Genomic DNA, 24,943 nt, shown 5'->3' with positions numbered 1-24,943 from the left:
ATGGCCCAGGTCCTAGCCCAAGTTCTCGGGCTGGGCTCGGGCCGCGGGAGGGCTTCGGGTGGCCCACGGGCCGCGGGCCAATTTTACACTCCTATCAATGTGAATATTCACGTTTTCAACAGGTCGAACCCGCTCCGGGCCGCGAGCTAATTTTACACTCCTATCAATATTAATGTTAACATTTCAATGTAAATATTCACCTTGTAAACGGGCCGGGCCCGCGGGTGGGTTTTGGGCCGCCTACGGGCCGCGAGTCAATTTTACACTCCTATCAACGTGAATGTTAATATGTTAATGTGAATATTCACATTGTCAACGGGCCGGACTAGGCCGGGCCCGCCCAGGGCAGCTCACGGGCCACCCACGGACCGCAGGCCAATTTTACACTTCTATCAATGTGAATGTTAACATATTAATGTGAATATTCACATTGTCAACGGATCGGGCCTGCCCCGACCTAGGGGGGAGCTTTGGACCGCCCACAACACATGGGCTAATTTTACATTCTTACCAATGTGAATGTTAAAATATGAATATTTACAGCCCGCCTCACCCCAGGCAACGGACGGGCTTCGGGCTGCCCACAGGCCGCGGGCCAATTTTACACTCCTATCAATGTGAATGTTAACATGTCAATGTGAATATTCACATTGTCAATGGGCCGGGCCGGGCCCGCGGGTGAGTTTCGAGCCGCCCACGGGCCGCGGGCCAATTTTATACTCCTATCAATGTGAATGTTAACATGTCAATGTAAATATTCACATTGTAAACGGGCTGGGCCTGCGGGCGGGTTTCGGGCCGCCTATGGGCCGCGGGTCAATTTTACACTCCTATCAACGTAAATATTAATATGTTAATGTGAATATTCACATTGTCAACGAGTCGGGCCAGGCCGGGCCCGCCTTCGGCAGCCCACGAGCCGCAGACGGGTTTCAGGCCGCCCACAGGCCGTGGGCCAATTTTACACTTCTATCAATGTGAATGTTAACATGTCAATGTGAATATTCACATTGTCAACGGACCAAGGCCGCCCCTGCTCGGGGGCGAGCTTCGGACCGCCCACGGGCCACGGGTCAATTTTACATTCTTACCAATGTGAATGTTAAAATATGAATATTTACAGCCCGCCCCGGGCAACGAGCAGGCTTCAGGCCGCCCACGGGCCACGGGCCAATTTTACATTCCTATCAATGTGAATGTTAACATGTCAATGTAAATATTCACATTGTAAATGGGCCAGGCCCGCGGGCGGGTTTCGGGCCGCCTACGGGCTGCGGGTCAATTTTACACTCCTATCAACGTGAATGTTAATATGTTAATGTGAATATTCACATTATCAACGGGCCGGGCCAACCCCGTCCCGGGCAGCCCATGGGCCACGGGCGGGTTTCGGGCCACCCACGGGCCGCGGGCCAATTTTACACTTCTATCAATGTGAATGTTACCAGGTCAATGTGAATATTCACATTGTCAATGGACTGAGCCCACCCCGGCCCGGGGGCGATCTTCGGACTGCCCACGGGCCACGGGCCAATTTTAAATTTTTACCAATGTGAATGTTAAAATATGAATAATTACATCATAAAATTGCTAACCGTTCAAAAAATATTTGTAAGAGTATCAAAATTAAATATAAGGGCATAAGAGTCTAAAAAAAGTGTAAATCAAGAAAAAGAACTTTATGGAATAAAACTATATATACATGGGACAAAATGGGTTAATAAATTTTTTCATGAATTTTTTGAGTTAAAACACTTCTAAATGGGATTTATCACTTTAAAAAATCAAAATAATAATTTTTAATAATTTAGGGGTCTTCACGTAATTAATAACCTTTTAACGAAAGAACACATACACGAAGCTTTTGGCACAATAAAATAACAGAGACACAGTGTTCCTCCTTCTCAAACCCTATCACTCCACTCTCTGCGCTTTGCTCCTCTCTCCTCTCGCGGCGTAGGGTTTTGCTGCAAAGCCCTCTTCACGGGTCTATTTTTCTTTCTCTTTATACGATATATAGATCGCTACATGTATAAATTTTTCGATATATATCTGTTTCTTCATTCTGCTTAGATTTGTTGTTTTGCTGATTGTGTATAAGGAATTATGTTTTTGAATTCGTTTTTATTTATTTATTGTTCTTTTGAGATCCTGTAATTCGATTTACTCGTTGGATCTTCGTTTATGTCTTTATTTTGTTTGAATTGTGGTCTTTTCATGTTTTAGATGTATGGTCTGTTCAGTTTCGAACAGTTTGTTGGTTTCTCTTGGAAATAATTGCTCTGTTCGTATTTACATGCTTGATTGATGTATGTGGAAATTAGTTTTTTTGTCGAATTAGTTTTTTATTATGGTCTCAGAGCATCTCCAATCTTCGCCAATTCTTTCATCAAATTCCAATTTCATGAATAATGAGCTAAAAGTGGGCTTCAATCATTTCACTATACTTGTATCAAATCAAGGTTGAATCAAATCCTTACCAAATTTCCAATGGTCATTTTTACTCAAAATTTGATGAAATTTTAAAAAGAGCCAGGGTTGTAGATGATTTTTTTTCCCCATAAAAAATGGTTAAAACATGTTTTTAGGCTAAGTTTGGAATTTTTCAAAAATATTTGATGAAAGAGATAAACGATTGGAGTGTTCCATACCAATTTGCCCTCAGTTTCAACGATTTACTATGAAGCACAGATACTTCAAAAAGGGAGACGTATCCGTATCGGATACTTATCAGATACCGATACTCGTTGGATACTCGCGGATACGTATCGGATACTTCTTAAAAGTATCGGATATTTCTTAATTAATTTTGAAGTATCGGATACTTAATTTTGAAGTATCGGATACTCGAAGTTACATATTACTTATAATATTTTGTTTAGTTCTTTGATAAGAGGAATATAGTAAGAGTTAAAGTAATAGAATTTGTCAAATTGATGTATCGTTATTGTCTCTCTCACTTTTCTCTCGCTTTCTCACTCTCTCACGTTTCTTGTCTTTGCTCTCATTCTTTTTTTGGTGTTGGTATGTAAGGATGATGTTTAATTTGCATTTGCTTTTGTTTTTAGTTTTGGATGTTTTATGAATGTTTGAAGACTTTTAGGTTAATAGGAATCTCTTTATTTATTAATTTACTTTAAGTTTTATTTTCATGCATATTACATTATTAAAATTATAAAAATATTTTTTTTTTACCAACGTATTCCCGCCGTACCTGTATCACACTTTTTCAAATTTTGACATATTGTGCTTCCTAGATTATCATTGATGACTTAAAAAAGTATATTTGCTGAAATTTTTATTTAATAATGGTTTTTTGGCTTTAGCTAAGGTCCTGTGATATTCACTGATGAAGGGGAACAAGTTGAAGCTATTGATCTTGAAGACTCTTAGTTTTATAGGAATCTTTCTTCTTTATTAAATTGTCTTTTGTTATAGGTTTTATTTTTATGCATACTGCATTACTAAAAATTATAAAAATAATATTTTTACGAACGTATCCCTGCCGTACCCGTATCCTAGTTTTTCAAATTTTTCCGTATCGCCGTATCCGTATCGTATCGTATCCGTATCCCGTATCTATATCCGTGCTTCCTAGGCGATTTACCTTCAAATCATGTTTCACATTTATTTTGTTGTTGTATGCAATGTTTTGAAACCCGGATCATTGGTCAAACCAGAAAGGTGAACGGGTCACGGGTCACTGGTCCATTTGTCGGGTGAACCGAAATCGAACCGTGACGTCATAATTATCTAATAAATACATTAATAATTATTTTTAAATTAAAAAAAAAATAGGAATTAAGATTCATTCATTAAAAATATTTTATACTTTAAGATATATATAATTTGTATAAATATGTTTACCCAATATATATTTATACATATATTTTTTGTTAATATTGTTTGTAAAAATGTTAATTATAATAGTATTGGAAAGAAAATTAATTGAATACAATAAATAATATACATTCACTCTTTATATTAAATGAGGGTTGTTGGTCCAGTGGTAGTGCTTTGCACTCATATGCGCGAGGTTTCATGTTTGATGCCTCTTAACAGCATTTTTTCAATGCCTACACTAGGCACATTGAAGCCTAACCAACCCAGATCCAGTTCGCGGGTTTTACCTCTTTAATTGAAAGAGGCTGATTTTGCAATTGCAACGGTTTAGGGGTATATCCAGACCGGAACTTGGACTCGTTGACGAGTCAACCAGTCAAACCGGCTGGTCCGGTCCGATTTTCAAAACATTGGAAGTATGTTTTTTTTTTTTTCTTTTTAGTTATTGTGTTGTTCTATATTAGAATTGTGTTGCATTTTAGATAAATTTTAATTACAAAAAAACATTTTAGTTTTTTTTTGTATCTCATCTGATTGATAGAAACTTGTTAAAAATATTTTATAGATAAATTTTAATTACAAAAAACATGTTAGTTTTTTTTTTTTTTTTTGGGGGGGGTTATCTCATCTCATCTGATAGAAACTTATTAAAAATATTATATAGAAACTATTAACCTCTTGACCTCAAAAGTGATGCCATCTTATGTTTTGGTATTGACAATTCAGACAACATTTTCTTGTTCCATTAATGAGGGCAAATGGAATTAATGAGTGATGAGCCATCCAAAGTGAAAGGTTACATGTACATGAGATGTTGTCACTTAAATATAGGAATGAGAGAAGATTGCTCACCTTTTCTTTTTCTATAATAAGGGACATTTTCAGGAGGAGCGTATTTTTTTAAAAAAGATTTTTGGCTCAGAATACTTCTTGCATTTTGATGTTTATGCAATTTTAGTCTATTATTTGTTGTATCACTATCTGTCTTTGTCTGAGGTTTTGTGTTCCTTGCAATTTTCATGCCAAGTGATTTGTAGTAAACTGCACAATAGTGTTTTTAAATTGTGGGAAATGTTAATTGATAACAGAGTCCTGATAAATAGCTATCTTTTGGCTTCTATGACAGTTCCTAGATATTCATAATGGGTAAGGAGAAGGTTCACATTAACATTGTGGTCATTGGCCATGTCGACTCTGGAAAGTCAACCACCACTGGCCATTTGATTTACAAACTTGGAGGTATTGACAAGCGTGTCATTGAGAGGTTTGAGAAGGAGGCTGCTGAGATGAACAAGAGATCATTTAAGTATGCTTGGGTGCTGGACAAGCTCAAGGCTGAGCGTGAGCGCGGTATCACCATTGACATTGCATTGTGGAAGTTTGAGACCACCAAGTACTACTGCACTGTCATTGATGCTCCTGGACATCGTGACTTCATCAAGAACATGATTACCGGAACTTCCCAGGCCGATTGTGCTGTCCTTATCATTGACTCCACCACTGGAGGTTTTGAAGCTGGTATTTCCAAGGATGGCCAGACCCGTGAGCATGCCTTGCTAGCTTTTACTCTTGGTGTCAAACAGATGATCTGTTGCTGCAACAAGGTTAGCTTTTCGGACCTCTGCTTGTTACTAGTTATAAATGTTGATGTAAGATGTGTGTATTTGAAATTCTTCAAATCTATTTTCTCACGGAAATTGAAGGTATAGCTCTATAGAGCATCTGTAAGGTTGCCACAACATTGGCAATTTAATATCATAAAAAGATTTAAGACAACAATTCTATTGTTTGGTACTTTTCTGAACATTTGAATGATTGAAATTTGAAATCAATCATTTTCCCCTCCATATATATATATATATATATTTGTACGTTCTCAGTTGGATTGTTTTCTCAGTTGAGATTTTAAAATTATATATATATATATATATATATATTTATGTAGATGGATGCGACAACCCCGAAGTATTCCAAGGCAAGGTATGACGAAATTGTTAAGGAGGTTTCATCGTACTTGAAGAAGGTGGGATACAACCCTGATAAGATCCCTTTCGTCCCCATCTCTGGATTCGAAGGTGACAACATGATTGAGAGGTCCACCAACCTTGATTGGTACAAAGGCCCAACTCTGCTCGAGTCCCTGGACATGATTTCGGAACCCAAGAGGCCCACAGACAAGCCCCTCCGTCTCCCACTTCAGGATGTGTACAAGATTGGAGGCATTGGAACTGTGCCAGTGGGACGTGTCGAGACTGGTGTCCTCAAGCCCGGTATGATCGTAACTTTTGGTCCCACTGGCCTAACCACTGAAGTCAAGTCTGTGGAGATGCACCATGAGGCTCTCCAGGAGGCTCTTCCGGGTGACAATGTGGGTTTCAATGTGAAGAATGTTGCTGTGAAGGATCTCAAGCGTGGGTTTGTTGCATCAAATTCCAAGGACGATCCGGCCAAGGAAGCAGCTAACTTCACTTCTCAAGTTATTATTATGAACCATCCCGGTCAGATTGGGAATGGTTATGCCCCTGTTCTTGATTGTCACACGTCCCATATTGCTGTTAAGTTTGCTGAACTTGTGACCAAGATCGATAGACGGTCTGGTAAGGAGCTTGAGAAGGAGCCAAAGTTTTTGAAGAATGGTGATGCTGGGTTTGTTAAAATGATCCCCACCAAGCCCATGGTTGTTGAGACCTTCTCCGAGTATCCCCCACTAGGGCGTTTTGCTGTGAGGGACATGAGACAGACTGTGGCTGTTGGAGTCATCAAGAGCGTGGAGAAGAAGGATCCTTCTGGAGCCAAGGTCACAAAATCTGCTGCTAAGAAGAAGTGAATTGTGCAGGGTCGGTTTCCTTCAGTTGAAGGACCTTATTATCATTATTATAGTCGTCATAAAAACTGGGCTTTTGTTAGTAGTCATGTCATCTCGATTGGACTTTTACTTGGTTGCGTGGTCGATTTTAATATTGCGTATTTGCTGTTGTTGGGCACCAGTTCTCAGAACTGGGTGCTTGATAGGCGGTGGCAGGGCTTTGAGCCGGGTCTTTTGTTTGTCTATTTGTGGTTTATTAAGTGGGAGTAGTGTTTGAAATTCCTGCCATGTATGTAGTTGAGGGAGTTGCTAGTACACTATGTTTTCCTGTGCTGTGCAGGCGTTTCCTATATTGTTTAGTAAGATCTGGATTTTGTGGTTTTAAATAAAATGTCCTGCTTTGTGGTAGTCTTAACTACTCTTTTGGAATTTGCTTGTTGAATTCTCTGGCTGTCTGTTGGGTATGTGCTAATGCAGGAGTTGGGAGCATGAGTGGAATGGAATAAGAATAGCCATTCTTGACCCTCATTGTATTTGCACATTTGATTTGCTCAAAATTGGCAGGATGGGAAGATTGCTAGGTTTTGTTTGAATGACAAGATCTTTAAGAGAAATGGGAAAATTATCATCTATGTTTGAATGGCAGGAATAGTAAGGAAAAATGGGAATCTCATTGCTACTAATAAAATTCATGTGTGTATGCTATTAAAATGTCTGGTAATTGATTCTTAATTTGATAAATGATTCTTACTCAAATAAATAATGAGGAATCATTATCTCATTCCAATCCATTTTAAATGTTAGAATCATGGGATTTGGAATCACATTCTCATTTCTCCTCAAAATTATAAGGTTTGATTTTTTTGTTAGGATTTATTAATGAGAAAATAATAAAATTTTGAATATTGTGGGTCCAAGTATTATTTTTAATATTGTGGGTTCATGTATTACTTTTTTACTCTTAAATAGCTAGCATTACTCTTAAGAATGTGAGATTCTTTTGAAAAAGGGAGGGAATTAGATTCTAACAATAATGTGATTTTTGCTAGGAATATACTGTTGGAAAATTTGGTTTTTTATAGGCTTATTTCGGGCTAATTTTAAGGTCAAATTTGAGTGGGGTCCACACGTCTTTTGAGGTCGGTCCAAAGAGGTAACACGACGTGTTCCTTGCTGCATGGCAAGTCACACGGTGAAGACGGTTCGTCAAAACCATTTATGAGTGAATGAGAACTTGACGTCGTTTTTGGGTTCGTGGAATAGAAAATTAAAAAATTAAATGTGGGTTTCCTTATAAGATTTGTCCCACATTGAAACTTTAAGTGAGTTTTTGTGAGTATATAATCGCTTGGTGTACTAACTTGGGTTGGACTCCAAGGGGTACCCCAAGTTTGTAGAAGGAAGGAATTATGGACAAAGTAAACCTTAGCCCAAACCATCACACGCGCACCGCCGCCATCTGACCGGCCGTGCCGAGTGTAGGTTGTGGGTTAAGTCGGTTCTAACATTAAGTTATTTGAATTCAATTTTTTTTTTGTCCAAAAATTGTGCCTCCGAATTCCACTAAATTCACAGGTTTTTTGAATTCAAATTTTTTTGGTCCAAAAATTGTGCCTCCGAATTCCATTAAATTCCCAACTGTTAAACAGGTTTTTTAACTGACCGGACATATTCAAATCTTCCAACAGTTTTCCAACAGATAGAAACTGCCCAGCAGTTATCTGTTTGTACCTGTCCAATTTATATTTGCATCTGTTCATTCAAAAAACCTACCTGTTCGGGTCTATATATATAGCAAGCCATATCCAACCGTCATTCCATTTAGAAAAGTCATTTTTTTTTCGCCTTCATTTTGCTCTCTTACATCAATTATTCTTCATATTATTTTAGGAAAAAATTCAGAGAGTTTAGAATATAGGTTTTGTTCGCCGAACAAATAATTTGTGAAGATCATTGTATCCTGAGAGACAGGCGCCATTTATCCGTAAGCACTGTAAGCGGGGCGAATTTGTCTTAAGGACAGAGTATCACACACTCGACTTGATCTTTTAAAGTTTAATTCGGTTCGGTAAATAAATTCGGTAAGTAATTTATTTTATTTATTTGAATTAGTTACAAGTTATTTATTTTACACAGAAGATTGTTCTAATAATCTTAAGACAGATTCGAATTATTCTGCTTATACATAATTTTTCGTTTGTTTCCTTTTCTCTTTCTTCTTCTTACGGAAATTATTTTCTGTGGTTTTACAAAATAATATTCTGGTTGGAAAAACAAATAGTAGTAATATACTATTTGACAGATAGTAGTAATATACTATCTATTTTCTTTGACAACTAGTAGTAATATATTGGTGTCATTAACAATTCAGAATATTTATTTGTGAAGTTTGTCAGAAATTAATTTTGGTTTTCAAAAATAATTTCTGAGTGTTCATTAATTAAAATTCTGTTTTAGTATTTTAATTATTGAAGTGCTACAGAAATTTAATTTTCTGTGTGGAATTAATTTGGTTAAATAAAATTTTATTTTATTTTCAAATTAATTAGAAATAAAAATTATGATTCGTGTTTCTTTTATTTTACAGAATTTAATTCTATGGTTTTGGTTTAATTTTTCTGTATAGTATACAATTCTAATTATAATTGTGTTTTATAATTTAGAATTCATGGCTACTGAAACTGGTCAAATTAATACTTAAACAAGTACTAGTGTTGTGGTTGCAATTGCTCCAATCCCTCCTGCTATGATTGTGCCAGTCAATCACGGTAAGAAGCTAGAGAAGTTCTTAGGAACTGATTTTAAAATATGGTAACAAAAAATATTGTTCTATCTTACTACTCTCAACCTGGCTCGGTTTCTCCATAAGGATGCTCCTATTCTGAAAGAGGATGAAACCGACCGGCAAGTGGTTGCTGTGGTCAATGCCTGGAAACATGCTGATTTCCTTTGTCGGAATTACATCTTGAACAGACTTGACAACACATTATATAGCGTCTACAGTCCTATCAAGACAACAAAGGAACTTTAAGAGTCTTTGGAAGAAAAGTACAAAACAGAAGATGCTGGCTTAAAGAAATTTGTGGTTGGTAAATTCCTAGACTTTGTGATGGTTGATTCTAAGACTGTGATCAGGCAAGTTCAAGATCTCCAACTCATTCTGCATGACATTCATACAGAAGGTATGTCTCTCAGTGAATCCTTTCAAGTTGCTGCCTTAATTGAAAAATTACCACAAAGCTGGAAGGAATTCAAGAACTACCTCAAACACAAGCTCAGAGAAATGTCTTTAGAAGAATTTATTGTGCGTTTGAGGATTGAGGAGGACAAACGCAATTCTGATAAGCAGGCTGATAAGCATCCAATGGAGTCTAAGGCAAATGTGGTGGAACATGCTTCAAAAGCAAAGAAACGGAAATATTCTAGAGAAAGTTCCACACAAGGCTCTAAAGGAGGGGAAAATAAGAAATACAAGTTCAATAGAAAGTGTTACATCTGTGACAAAAAGGGACATCGGACTAAAGATTACTGTAGCAAACGCAAAGGCAAAGGAAGATCAAGCAGGAAGCCTGCTCAAGCCAATATGACCGAAGTGGACAAAATTTCCAATGGTGTTGATGACATAAATCTTTCTGCAGTTGTTTCCAAAGCAAATCTTGTCGGAAATTCAAAAAGAATGATGGGTGGACACTGGTGCTACTCGCCACATCTGTGCCGACAAAAAAATGTTCACATCTTATTCAATAGTGGACAACGGTGAACAACTTTTTATGGGCAACTCCTCAATTTCTAAAGTTGGAGGACAAGGAAAGATTATTTTGAAGATGACATCTGGAAAGGAACTCACTCTCAACAATGTGCTGCATGTACCAGACATTCGCAAGAACCTTGTTTCCGAATCTTTGTTGAGTAAAAATGAGTTTAGGGTAGTTTTTGAAAGTGACAAGTTTGTACTTATCAAAAACGGGATGTATGTAGGAAAATGTTACATGACTGATGCCCTTTTCAAAATGAATGTAATTACTGTTGTACCTTCTGTTATTAATAAAAATACATCTTCTTCTTACTTGCTTGAGTCTTCAAATTTATGGCATAATAGACTTGGACATGTTAATCATGGATCTTTGTGTAGATTAATTAATATGGAATGTTTACCTAAATTTGATATTGATTTAAATCATAAATGTGAAATTTGTGTTGAGGCAAAATTAGTTAAAACTCCTTTCCATTCAATTGAAAAAAGTACGGGACCACTTGAATTAATTCATAGTGACATTTGTGATTTTAAATCAATTCAAACCAGAGGTGGGAAAAAATATTTTATTATTATTTTTTTAATTCGAACCAAGGATGAAACTTTGGAAACTTTCATTCAATATAACAATGAAGTTGAAAATCAACTTGGTAAGAAAATTAAGAAACTTAGAAGTGATAGAGGTGGTGAACATAAATCACTTTTTGGAGAGTTTTGTAAAGAACATGCAATAATTCATCAAACGACCACTCCTTACTCACCTCAGCAAAATGGAATTGCTGAAAGGAAAAATAGGAATTTAAAAGAAATGATGAATGTCATGTTAATAAGTTCTAAATTACCTCAGAACTTGTGGGGAGAAGTAATACTTTCTGCTAATTATATACTAAATAAAGTATCTCGAAAGAAAGTGAATCAAACACCTTATGAATTGTGACATAGGAGAGTACCATCCTATAAATACTTAAAAGTGTGGGGGTGTTTGGCTAAAGTGGCTATTCCTAGTCCTAAAAAGACTAAGATAGGTTCTAAAACCGTTGATTGTATTTTCATTGGTTATGCCAAGAATAGTAGTGCATATCGATTTTTGATTTATAAATCCGAACATTCCGAAATGCATGTAAATACTATTATTGAATCTCGGAATGCATCGTTCTTTGAACATGTATTTCCAAACAAGACTGGACAAGAGACTAGTACTAATAAAACATCTCATAATGCTATTACTAGCCATGATCAAGAACAAGATCAAGAACAAGAGCAAGAGATAGATCAAAATGAGGAAGAGGAACCTAGGCATAGTAAACGTGCTAGAACCTCAAAATATTTTGGTCCAAATTTTCAAACTTTTTTGTTAGAAAATAAGCCTTTAACTTTTAAAGAAGCTATGTCCAGTGCTGAGGCTCCTTTATGGAAAGAAGCTGTAAACAGCGAAGTTGAATTCATCCTACAAAATCACACTTGGGAATTGGTGGATTTACCACCAAGCTGTAAACCTGTTGGGTACAAGTGGATTTTCAAAAGGAAAATGAAAGCGGATGGATCAATTGACAAATACAAGGCAAGACTTGTGGTCAAAGGATATAGACAAAAAGAAGGTCTTGATTACTTTGACACATACTCACTAGTTACCAGAATAACATGCATTAGAATGCTAATTGCCATTGCATCTTTGTACAATCTAGAAATTCATCAAATGGATGTGAAAATCGTTTTCTTAAATGGTAAGTTAGATGAAGAAATTTACATGAAATAACCAGAAAGATTTTTTGTTCCAGGAAAAGAAAAGAAAGTATGTAAATTGGTTAAATCATTATATGATTTAAAACAAGCGCCAAAGCATTGGCATGAGAAATTTGACAAGGCAATGATGTCAAATAGATTCAAAATTATTGAATGTAACAAATGTGTTTATATTAAAAATGCTAGCAACGGTTATGTTATAGTATGTCTTTATTCAACATTAAAACTACCAAAAAAATGTTGAATAAACATTTTAACATGAAAGACATGGGGATTGTTGATGTAATTCTTGATATGAAAATTACCAAAGCATCAGACAGTTATGCTTTGTCACAATCTCATTACATTGAGAAAATACTTGACAAATTCAACAAAGATGATGATCATCTTGCTAGAACGCATGTGGATGTTAATTTGTTTCTTTCTAAGAATGTACAGGAAAGTATTTCTCAATTAAAGTATACCCAAATTATTGAAAGCTTAATGTACTTGATGAACTGCACTCGCCCAGATATAGCTTATGCAGTAAGTAAATTAAGTAGATATACGAGTAATCCAGGAGTAGAACACTAGAAAGCAATTATAAGAGTTTTAAGATATCTCTGATTTACTCACAATATTGGGTTAAATTATACTAGATATCCAGCAGTACTTGAAGGATACTGTGATGCAAACTGGATATCGGATACTAAAGACTCGAAATCTACCAGTGGGTATGTTTTTACTCTTGGTGGTACGGCTATATCTTGGAAATCTTCCAAAATAGACTTTCATTACTAGGTCTACTATGGAATCAGAATTCATAAATTTAGATCAAACGAGGGAAGAAGCAGAATGGCTTCGCCACTTCTTTGAGGATATTCCAATGTGGCCAAAACCAGTGCCTTCTATTTGCATACATTGTGATAGTCAATCAGCAATAGGTAGAGCACAGAGTCATATGTATAATAGTAAGTCACGACACATTCATCGTCGACATAACACCGTAAGACAACTACTCTCTAATGGAATTATTTCCAATGAATATGTGAAGTCTAAAGACAACAAAGCGGATCCACTAACCAAAGGGTTAGCAAGAGAGTTAGTTGAGAATTCATCTAGAGGATGAGACTTAAGCCTATTAAATAAGAGTTACCACAACGGAAACCCAACCTAGTTGATTGGAGATCCCAAGATCTAGGTTCAAAAGGACAACCGAATTGTGTATGACTCAGAAAGATCATTGGGAAGTCAAACTCCTACCCATTTCTATGATGAAATAATGATGTCTACAGTGTTTTAGGTTGAGTAATACTTTTAATGATTCTTATATTTAGGTATACCTAGTGGAGTATGGCAGGATACTCTTCATAAGAATCACCTATGTACTGGGCCGGTTCTATGAGATTTGTGAAGGGCTACAAGTCTTTAGAGCACTCATGAAAGACTAGGTTGTTCAGGGCCAACATGAACACAATAGTGAAAACTAAACTGTGTCTGGTGATATACTATGTGAGTTCTATTGTCTTGATTTACACAAATAGTTTAATAGTTTAAGACATCATGTTCACTAGTTAGCCAGTAAATTCGATAGTGACTCACAAGGGAAGGTTCAAAGCCAAAAGCTACCTATCATTTCCAGAATATTTTCAAATTCTGTACTCTCTGTAATTAGATCATGTTGTTGCATTTTCTCTTCGTCAAATTCCATTCATGTGGGGGATTGTTGGAAATTTTGGTTTTTTATAGCCTTATTTTGGGCCAACTTTGAGCCCAAATTTAAGTAGGGTCCACACGTCTTTTGAGGTGGATCCAAAGAGAGGTGATGTGTTCCTTGCCGCATGGCAAGTTACATAATGAAAACGGCTCGTCAAAATCATTTATGAATGAATGGAACTTGATGTCATTTTCGGGTTCGTGGAATGGAAAATTAAAGAATTAAATGTGGGTTTCCTTTTAAAGCTTGCCTCACATTGAAACTTTAATGCTATGTTTGGATTGAGTGATTTGGAGAGAAAAGAAAAGAAATGAAGAAATATGTATTTCTATTATTTGTTTGGATAACTTAAGTGAAGAGAAATGAGGATAAATAGAGAGAGAAATGGAGAGAAACTCATTTATTTTATAACCCTCATTTTCAATCTTCCCAAAAGTGGAGAGATTGGGAGAGAAAAGAAACCAAATGATTCTTATATTTTCATAATATCAATTTTGTCCCTGTAAAAATAAAAAAAATAAAATGATTGAAAATATAAAAAGGTTATTTTGGTAATATAACATAAAATAATTTCTTTTCTTTTCTCTTATTAAATTTAACCAAACAAGAAAGAGAGAAATCACAATCATCTCATTTCTTTTATTTCTTACTTATCCAAACAAGAAGAAAAGAAATCACAATCATTTCTTTTCTTTTCTCTTATAACTTAAGTAATCATTTCTTTTCTTTTCTCTCCTAGATTCCCAAACATAGTGTAAGTGAGCTTTTGTGAGTATATAAGCTCTTGGTGTACTAACTTGGGTTGGGCCCCAAGGAGCATCCCAAGTTTATAAAAGGGAGGAGTTATGGACAAAGTAAACCTTAGCCCAAACCACCATGCATGCGCGCGCGCGTGCCGTCGCCGCCGTCCATCCGACCGGGTGCGGGTGTGGTTTGTAAGTCGGGTCGATTCTAACATTAATTTTTTGGACAAAATTTATTTGAATTTTTTCAAATTCTTGCAGGAAATTATTTGAATTTCAAAATGTATTTGAATTTAAATTTTTTTTGTCCAAAAATTGTGCCTCTGAATTCCACTAAATTCCTAACTATTAAACAGGTTTTTTAACTGACCAGACAGATTCAAAACTACTAGACAGATTCAAATCTGCCAGCAGTTTTCCAACAGATAGAAACTGCCTAGCAGTTATCTATTTGTACCTGTCCAATTTAAATTTGCATCTGTTTATTCAAAAAACCTACATGTTCGAGTCTATATATATAGCAGGCCATTCCAGCAGTCATTCCATTCCGAAAATTCTTTTTTTTTTTTGCCTTCATTTTGCTCTCTTACATCAATTATTCTTCATATTATTTTAAGAAAAAATTCAGAGAGTTTAGAACATAGGTTTTGTTCGCGAACAAATTGTTTGAAGTGCTACTACAATTTGTGAAGATCATTATATCTTGTGAGATAAACGCCATTTATCCATAAGCACCGTAGCGGAGCGAATCTGTCTTAAGGATAGAGTATTACACACTCGACTTGATCTTTTAAAGTTTAATTTGGTTCGGTAAATAAATTTGGTAAGTAATTTATTTTATTTATTTTACACAGAAAATTATTCCAACATATACAATGAAATTACTTTCCTTTTCTAATCCATTCCAAACATTGAAATCACGAAAATTCGAAATTACATTCTCATTCTCCCTCAGGATTTCTATCCTTCAAACATAGTCTCACAATAATGGAAGCGCCCAATAATACACATTGGTTTATAAGGCATTTTTCACTCTGAAGGATAACGAATTTATATATATCATTTTCATTTTTTCATGTTTTCTTAAACAAAATCATCTAGAAGTTTGATTACACTTGTTTCATTTATATCATTTTTTATTTCTGTTTGAAAACCATTTTAGAAATTTTGAAAATAATTTCTTGGTGTTTCTTATAAAGTGCGTTGTTTTTAGATTTTCTTAAAAATAGTTTGCCAAAAAAAGTAAAAAACAGAAAATGAAAATGATATTAAGCTGGGCTCCCACTTGCAGCTACTCTGGTTTCAGGACATGGTGGTGTACAAGAATGAGCTCATCTGACATAAAAACTTGTATCAACGAAGATAAAATCTTCAATCAAAATTGGGCATATGTTTCCATAGTAAAACACTTCCTTCCAATTAGATTTTATTTTCAATAGCAAAATTTAAAAATAAATAACAGAAAATTTCAAATTTTCAAATAAATGGAAAGAACAAAAACAATTGCATAAGAGTAGAGAATCAAAAAATAATTACCATGGATGACTATAAAATAATTATAAAACATTGAAAAAATAGTAAAATCACAAAAGTATCCTCCTTTCCTCATCCCATCTTCCCCTTCAAAACCCTTACTACTCCCCCCACTGCCGATCAATCCCTCCACCATCCCCTCTGGTGTCAACAGCCTCTGTCGCACCCACTTCCACCACCTCCAACCCCTCCACACTTCTTCTCTGTGGCTGCCACCACCAGCCCCTATCCAGCCTCCCCCCACGCCGCCGGCCATCACCCCACCCTTATCTGAGCCCACCGCCACCAGCCAATCCCCCCGCCTTCCCCTACCCCTCCCAGACACTCCCCAACCCTCCTAGCAAAACCCCTGTCCCCACCCTAGCTGCCTCACCCACCACCACTACCACCGCTCCAACCAGAAATAGAGATCAGAGAGAGAAAAAGAGAAACTCCATTTCTCGACAATAACTGTGAAAGGGAAAAGGAAAACAGAATGTGAAAATGAAAGTACATAACTGGAAACAAACATAAAACACGAATGTGCAGAAAGTTTAATGGGAATGTTCATAAGCATGGAAGAACTTCAAAGAGACAGGCAAACAGGCCAAACATGCTTCCAGCAAAAGTGGAAAATAACTCCAAAACGTCATTTAACATCACAAAGTTGTCAGTGTACCTTGAAGAGTCTATTAGGAAAGAACAGAATGTATGCACACAACAGAAAATAGGTATGAAAGAAGTTGTAATGCGGACATTCAGCTCAACAAATGTTGCAGAGAGGAAACTCATCTGATCTGGCTTATTGTTTGTAAACATGACCAAAAATATATGTTCTTGTTACTTCTAAGGAAAATGGGTAGATGTACCATCATCATGAGACTCAAAGTTGGTCAAGTGGTCTTCATCACAAGCTATAGCATATAAACACAGCCATTCACGAAGCGCCAACAAAAATTTCTCATCAAAAAACATTTTGCAATCACAATTTCTTCAAAGCCGACCCATGAGTTGCCTTCTGTGGAGTCAGTTTTGCTAACAAACCCTTGTTATGACAGTGCTCAGCATCAACGAAATAGAAATTTCCATTAGCTTTAAACGTCACGAAAGGCCTGTTTGTCTCGGGTAGGCTTATATCAGCAAACTTGATGGTTTTTGGAATAAACATAGCCAGCCATGACATCATCTCAACCTCAAAGCTGTCCGAACCAGGTTTCCATCTGAGCTTGTGAACGTAAGGACTCACAAACCAGTGAAGAGCAGCGGTGGTAGGAGCACTTAAGAATACAACCGAAAAAGCCACAGCCCCCTTGAGGATCACATTCATGTCTTGAGTTGTCATGAAGGTTATGAGAGGGCCTAAAGACACAGATAGCCAGCAATTGGAAAGAGAAAGAAGTTTCAATTTCTTGATAGTACTTGAGATTGGACCGTAATAAACAACCCCGGTGTCCTTCTCGTTGTCCCCAGCTTCTCCTCTACGAGGTCCAATGCTGATCTTGTTGTTGTCTACAGCTGGAGTGGATTGAGATGCCCATCTTTTCTACACAATGGCAAGCTGTGTGGCAGGCTTGACGTTGGTTTTGGCACCTGGGGTATGTAGCCATGTTGCAGGCCTACATGAATGATAGCCTGAAGCAGTAAAAAAACTGTTAACAATCGAAATAGTAATCAAAAGAGAATGTGCATCTCTGAATTTTTAGCTCCGAAGGGAGTACCAGAACAAAGCGTAATCACAGTAGGGGAAAAGCAAGAAGAAAAATGACTACGATGATGATGATGATAATAATAATAATAACAAAATAACCCCAAAATCATATACAATTGTCATAACAGGAAAGAAACCAAGTCAAACACTGAATGGAATGGCAGCCATCATAATAAAGACGAGTTTTTTGCTCAAAAAAAGTAGCCAAGGATTTTAACCTATGTTACATGGAAGTTTCAAAATAAATCAAATACCCGTATCAATATGGGATATGTGTTTGATACTTTCCATCAAACACTTCTTGTATATTCGTATTTAACCATATCTTACACGTATATATTGTTGCTAATTGCTATAAAATATTTTTTAACATTGTATGTTACATATAGTATCATTTTATCTTATATAATAATAATAAATTAAATACATAAAAATATAACTGTTTCTTGCTGAGTATATGTACCCTTAAATTTGAGATTTGATGAGTCTGATCACTAGATACACACATGCACATGCCCATGCACCCGCACCCGACACCCAAACCTAAGTCTATGTAACATAGATTTTAACTAAACATGGTTATGATCCCATGAGGTAAAACACCATAAATGCAATTAAAATTACAGATTTGAAAACTAAACTAAAAAACAAATGCAAGACTTAATTTCAGCTTGCTTTAGAGCATAAGAAAACTTGCTGCTTTAATTTAATCCAGCCCATTGAATTCTTCGGAGATGGTTTTAGTTGGGTAATCATGTGTTCATAGCTAAGAAGCATAGACACGGATACGGATACGGACATGGACATAGACACGGATGCGTACATGGGACACGACAATTTATAAAAAATGGGGACACAGACACAGCAGGGACACAACAATAAAATATGTTTTCATCTATTTTTATTTGCCATGTAGATTAATATTACATCCATAAACAATCAATATTAACAAAAACTAACTCTAATTCTATTTTTTTTATTTAAAAAAAACACTTTTAAATTAACACTTACAATTTATATATTTTTTTATGGATAACTATTAATTATTTAAATCTAAGAAAAAAAAATAAACATTCAACATTCATTAAAAGCACTAAATAAAATGAGAGAAAAGACAACTTGGCATGTCCCCAGTGTGTCTCCGACGTGTCCCCGGCAAGTCCTCTGAAAATAAATTAATTGAATAACAGGACACGCCATGTGGTGTGTCTCATACATGTCCCCGAAGTGTCAATGTGTCCGACATGGATACGACACTTGTTTTGAAGTGTCGGTGCTTCATAGGTTCATAGGTTTCTATTCCATTTTATTTTTTTTTCAAGTTGATTCATTACTTTGCCTATTGGCATCCAAACCCATAACCATCGATGTTTACGTGCATCAAAGAGTGTACATATATTCCTGAGATGCAAAATAATTTTACTGCTTTAAAGCATCAATTCTTCAGCCAAAACCAACAAGCTGTAGCTGAATTGGTATCTAGAGGGGTGTCCCAAGTAACCACAGGTCAAGAAACTTTGGGTTCAAGCCGCAGGCCAAAGTACCCAAGTTTTAGGTACTTTGGAGAACACAGGAGCAGTAATATGGAATGCTTTTAATTAATAATAATAATAATAATAAAAACAAAAACCTTCTCCATTAAGGCACAATTACGGAATGCTAGCGATCAAGCTGAATTCCACTGAAAGCATTGCCAATTTCATGTGACACTATAGCCAAAAAAAGGAGAGGATTGAAATGACATTATAGGGATGAGAATTCAACCTAATATGCAAGTAACTTTGATTTCTTACTCTGAAACACCGGGTATCATACATAATATGCAAGTAACTTCGATTTCTTACTCTGCTGCCTTTATTAATATATTTTCATTTTTTATTACAAAATCAGTTTGATTTTGTTGTGGTGAGTGGGGCAAGATAGGCCAAGAATTGGGAGAGGCCATCAAGGTCAGGCCCGGGGCTGAGGGAGACCTATGTCAGGGCGTTCGACACCTAATAAAATACTGAAAGTCACAACCAGATAATCTTTGTGGAATTTATATATCCATGAGCCTAATGCAAATATAAAAAATAAGCAAGACTCGTATACAAGCTTCCAAGAACGTGAGTACTAATGACTCTACTCCTCAAAAAAAAAAGGTCTATTTTGTTCACACCACACACTCCACATCAAGAACATGAGTGCTACCTTCCAAGCTTTTAGGAGGCTCCTAGAAGGACATCTGCCTGCCCAATACTGAAATAGCATACCATTCGAAGCTGGCATAGACTAAGCAACACCAAAAATGGAAAAAAGTGAACTTCATAACACTCTTGCACCTTTTGAAGAAGTGAGTGCGGTCCACCAATTCCTCGTCTCATAAAAGCTTGTAAATAGCGTAGACAAGTAAATAAATGCCAAACACAACTTCACATAAGTTAAGGCAACACAAGGTTGGATACCTTCTGCCTAGGGGATAAGTGTGTCATTGTGCGGTGAAGGATAGACACAAAATTGTTGTAACTGTGTACAAGATGAATTTTATGTAAGTGATTCTCAAAGATGAATTTGTTAGCAAGGGTGATGCAAAAATGAACAAATACTAAGACATACAATACCATAATACAAACAAATGCATTCATATGAGATTCCCTTTGAAGCACAACTAACGTATACGCTAGGGAAAATAATACTAACTTCAAATTATCAAAACCATAAAGTTGGAGCTTTTAGAACAGGTGGAACCATGGCCAGTTGTATAAACTATACAACATTGCAACATACTCAAAGTAAAATTTCAATCTTCGCCAACATTTTCAGACTTTACTTTAAAATTGAGAAAAGAAATCAACATTGTTACAGGGTCAATTTTTGTTTCAAATTTCCAGCCTACAATGGCACTAAGTTGGACACTTAGTCTCAGCCAATTATGAATACACACACACAAAGTGTTATAACGAATAAGAGAATAGGCAGCAAGAGATTACAGGAAAGTTCCCAACCTTTATTAATTGCATCAACAATACAAAGGAGGCCTATGGTAACTCTTACAAAACACTTAGTAATTTTCGAGTTCCATGCCTATGCCTAAAATAGGCTTTACAATCAGTTACAAACTTACAACCAGCATTACAAGCAAAGCATGCCAAATGGCATGGCAGTTGACACCCCCAACTACCTAGGGACTTAGGAACATTTCTGGGACTAACTGCTAGTAACTACTGCTAACTTTCAGCATTGATTCCAGATGTCCAGACTTGCCTTGTCTTTGCTCAACATGGGTAATTCCTGTCAACAGACAAGCATAACTGCTATTAACTATCCATGTTGTTTGCCTTCTCAAGTCAGCCACGAATTTGGTTGTCTTGGCCCCCAGACCAAGTTTTGTCTACTGAATGCTTTGAACCCCCAAGTATGCTACAGCCCACATTCGGGTCATGTTAATGCCTTGCATTTGTGCAACTGCTGCCCAAACTTTGGCCAAGGGTTATGTGTTGCTGCCTCAGCACTTGTCAATGTTTCACCTTGTTGTTTTGGCATGCCACCATCATGTCGTGGCCTTGTTTGGACATTGGTGCAAGGTGTTGCCAATGCGAACCATGTAGCCTTTAAGTAGAAGGTGCTAACAAACCACCCCCACTAGAAGAAGCCAACGTCCTCATTGGTAGGGTCTTCAAGTACTCTTGGACTTGTTTTTCGAATTGCCACAATGTCACATCCTTTTCCCAACTTGCATCTAATTCTGAGGAACCCTTCCACTTTACTAAGTAATGGGGCCTTCAATTCTTTTTGCTTTGACCCTCGGTCTTGTGATCAAGAATTTGTTCCACCTCCTTGTCAAACTGTTTTCTGATTACCGGGGGTGCTCTCCGAGCTTGTTTCCTTGTCAGGTTTGTTTAATCCTCATGAAAAGGTTTCAAAAAACTAACATAGAAAGTTGGGTGGATTTTCAACCGATCAGGCAACACTAGCCTGTATGCAACATTGCCCACATGTTTTAAGACTTCAAAGGGGCCATCATATTTCAGAATTAAGCCTCGGTGCACTGTCTTACTGCTTATCTTCTTCTAAATTTGTGGAGTAAGCTTCAGTAGCACTTTGTCACCCACTTTGAACTCTAAAGGTCTTCGTCCTTTATCAGCATGCTTTTTCATTCGTTTGCTTGCTTTGGCCAAACTATCTTGTGCTTCTTCCAGCAATTCTTGTTTGGTCCTTACAAAGCGGTATGCTGCTAGACATCTACCACTAGAGCCTATTTTAGCCACTTCGTGAGAAGTTAGGGGTTGCTGCCCCGTGGCCAATTCAAACGGACTCATCCCAGTTGCAGATGATCTATGCAAATTGTAGCTAAACTGTGCGCTGTCCAATAATTCGACCCAGTTCTTTTGACTTGTGGTCACATAATGTCGGAGATACTCCTCCAGCAATCCATTCATCCTCTCGGTCTAGCCATCCGTCTGAGGGTGATTTGCTGTGGAGAACTTTAATTCGAAACCCAGCAAATTAAAGAGCACAGTCCAAAATCTTCCCGTGAACCGGGTATCCCTGTCGCTTATTATGTCCTCAGGCAAACCAAAGTATTTTACAACATACTTATAAAATAAATTAGCAGCAATATCAGCGAGACAAGCATGAGGAGCAGGGATGAAAACAGCATACTTAGAGAAATGGTCAACAATTACCATGATGGACCGCGCATCCTATTGATTTTGGGAAATCCGGAGATGAAGTCCATGGATATGGAAACCCAAGGCTTCTCAGGGACAGGCAATGGTTGTAATAACCCAGCTACCTTCTTTCTTTCGGTCTTGTCCAATTGGCACACCATGCAAGTTTTGACATAAGCCTCTACGTCTTCTTCCATTTTTGGCCAAACATATGAACGTGACAAAAGTGTCATCATGCGTTGTTGCCCCGGATGACCGGCCCACTGTAGGTCATGTGTTTCTCTAAGAAGTTCCATCCACAGTCCCCCAACACTAGGGACATATAGCCTATCTCCTTTGCCATGGAGAAGGCCATCTTCAAGCCAATAGCGACGAGCAATTCCATCATTTACTTGTTGTACCAACCGTTGATATTCTGAGTCAATTGCAGCACTATCCCTGATCCTTTCTAGCAACTGTGATTCAATGTTGGAGATAACAGCCACATATTCCATTATCTCTTTCTGGCTTAAGGTATCAACAACTAGGTTGTGTCGTCCAGGCTGGTATCGCCATTCAAAGTCATACTCTTCAAGAAATTCCTACCAACGGGCCTGCCTTGGAGACAACTTTTTCTGAGTTTTGAAGAATGTATTAGCCACATTATCAGTAAGAACCAAAAACTTCGATCCCAACAGATAGACCCTCCAGGTAAGAGCGCAATGCACTACTGCTGTCATCTCCTTCTCATGGGCTGAATAATTCTTCTCAACCGTATTTAGTTTTCTGCTTTCGAAGGCCACAGGGTGTCCTTCCTGCACCAATACTCCTCCGAGTGCTTTATCTGAGGTATCTGTGTGTACTTCGAAAGACAACTCGAAACTAGGCAGTCACAAGACCGATTCACTTGCCACTGCACTTTTCAATTTGTCAAAGGCCTCTTGACAATTAATAGACCAATGCCATTTGTGATCTTTCTTCAGCAAGTCAGTGAGGGGAGCAGCTTTCTTTGAATATCCCTCAATGAACTTCCGATAGTAGTTTGCCAAACCTAAGAAGGATCGCAACTCCGCAACATTGATGGGTGGAGACCATTCCATAATAGCCTGCACCTTCTTTCCATCCATTTTGACATGGCCTTGGCAAATAATATGCCCAAGAAAATTTATTTCTTTTTGAGCAAATTCGCACTTCTCCTTCTTTACATAGAGTTTATTTTCCCGCAATCGAGAGAATACCTTTCTGAGATGGGTCAAATGGTCTTGTAGTGTTTCACTATAAATTACAATGTCATCTAAGTAAACAACTACAAACCGATCAACATAATCATTAAAAACATCATTCGTTAAATTACAGAATGTCGCAGGAGCATTGGTAAGGCCAAAATGCATAACTAAAAATTCAAAAGAACCATATCTAGTTACACATGTGGTCTTTGCGTCGTCTTCTTCTGCAACCCGAACTTGCCAATACCTTGAGCAAAAGTCCAACTTTGTGAAGAAAGTGGCCTTGTTAAGACGGTCGAATAGATCAGCCACCAAAGGGATAGGATACTTGTTTCTGATAGTCACCTTATTTAGGGCCCAATAATCACATCCGCAATGATCCATCTTGTTTCTTTTGGAACAACACTGGGGCACCGTATGGGGCTTTGCAGGGCTGGACTAAACTGGCTTCCAATGACTCCAGCAATTGCTTCATCAATTCAGCAAGTTCCAACGGCGACATTTGGTAAGGTGCCTTGGCAGGAGGCTTCGCTCCAGGCACCAATTCGATTTTATGATCAGTGGCACGCCAAGGAGGGAGAGATTTAGGCAACTCTGGAGGCATCGCATCAATGAACTCCGCCAAGACATCAGCCACTGCATCCGGTACTTCCATAGTAAGGTCAGGCTTCATTTCAATTAACGTTGCAAGGAATGTTTCCTCGCCTCTCCTTAATCTGTTAAGCACTTGCACGGCCGACAGCATCTCATCCTTCTTCTTTGCCCCATTTTTCATGTCTGGTCAAGTAGAGCCCAACACAAAACAAGGTTCATTTTCATCCGAAATCAACAACCCACCCAAATATGGTAGTAGTGCCACTTTTGCAGCCACAAAGAAATCATTCCCGAGGATAACATTGAAGGCATCTAATGGGACTGCGATCAAATTTAGTTGTCCAGTCCATTCACCCACTGTTATACCTTCACGTTTCGAGCCATCGCATGCACTGGTTGGGCTGCAGAATTCACTGTCTTGATTCTACTTAGATTCTGGACAATCTTCGATTTTAGGGACTGCACTACCCTTTCGGACACAAAGTTATGGGTGGCTCCGGTGTCCACCATTGCAAACACTTCAATACCATCCATCACTACCTTTATGTACATTAAACCGGATAAGAGGGTCTTTTCTGCCCGAATTACGTTCAGCAATTGCAAGGGATTGACTCGAGTGGGGCCATCCGAGTCAGATCCCGTATTATCATCTTCAGCAACCATAGCGTTAAGTTTCTCATGCTTGGGACA

The 24,943-nt window shown here is 37.5% G+C and overlaps 2 protein-coding genes across 2 annotated transcripts; one reads left to right on the top strand and one right to left on the bottom strand.

Moving 5' to 3' along the window:
• Positions 1–1,838: 1,838 nt before the first annotated feature.
• Positions 1,839–7,078, top strand: LOC114306781 (elongation factor 1-alpha). The gene is made up of 3 exons (XM_028252071.2): positions 1,839–1,987; positions 4,970–5,447; positions 5,789–7,078. The coding sequence occupies exons 2-3, from the start codon at positions 4,986–4,988 to the stop codon at positions 6,668–6,670; spliced, it is 1,344 nt and encodes a 447-aa protein (XP_028107872.1). The 5' UTR covers positions 1,839–1,987; positions 4,970–4,985; the 3' UTR covers positions 6,671–7,078.
• Positions 7,079–16,904: 9,826 nt separating this feature from the next.
• LOC114306738 (uncharacterized) lies at positions 16,905–22,223 on the bottom strand. Its single transcript, XM_082885293.1, has 3 exons — positions 21,893–22,223; positions 21,017–21,075; positions 16,905–17,640 (listed from the first exon to the last, which is right to left on the bottom strand). Exons 1-3 carry the CDS (start codon positions 22,221–22,223, stop codon positions 17,080–17,082), a joined length of 951 nt encoding a protein of 316 aa, XP_082741419.1. The 3' UTR covers positions 16,905–17,079.
• Between the last annotated feature and the right edge of the window lie 2,720 nt (positions 22,224–24,943).

This window comes from Camellia sinensis, chromosome 8 (genome assembly GCF_055761805.1).
Source record: "Camellia sinensis isolate YWXY chromosome 8, ASM5576180v1, whole genome shotgun sequence".
In the NCBI taxonomy this organism is placed as follows: Eukaryota; Viridiplantae; Streptophyta; class Magnoliopsida; order Ericales; family Theaceae; genus Camellia; species Camellia sinensis.
Note: the sequence above shows the minus strand (reverse complement) of the source record. Positions and strands in the feature narration are given on the sequence as shown.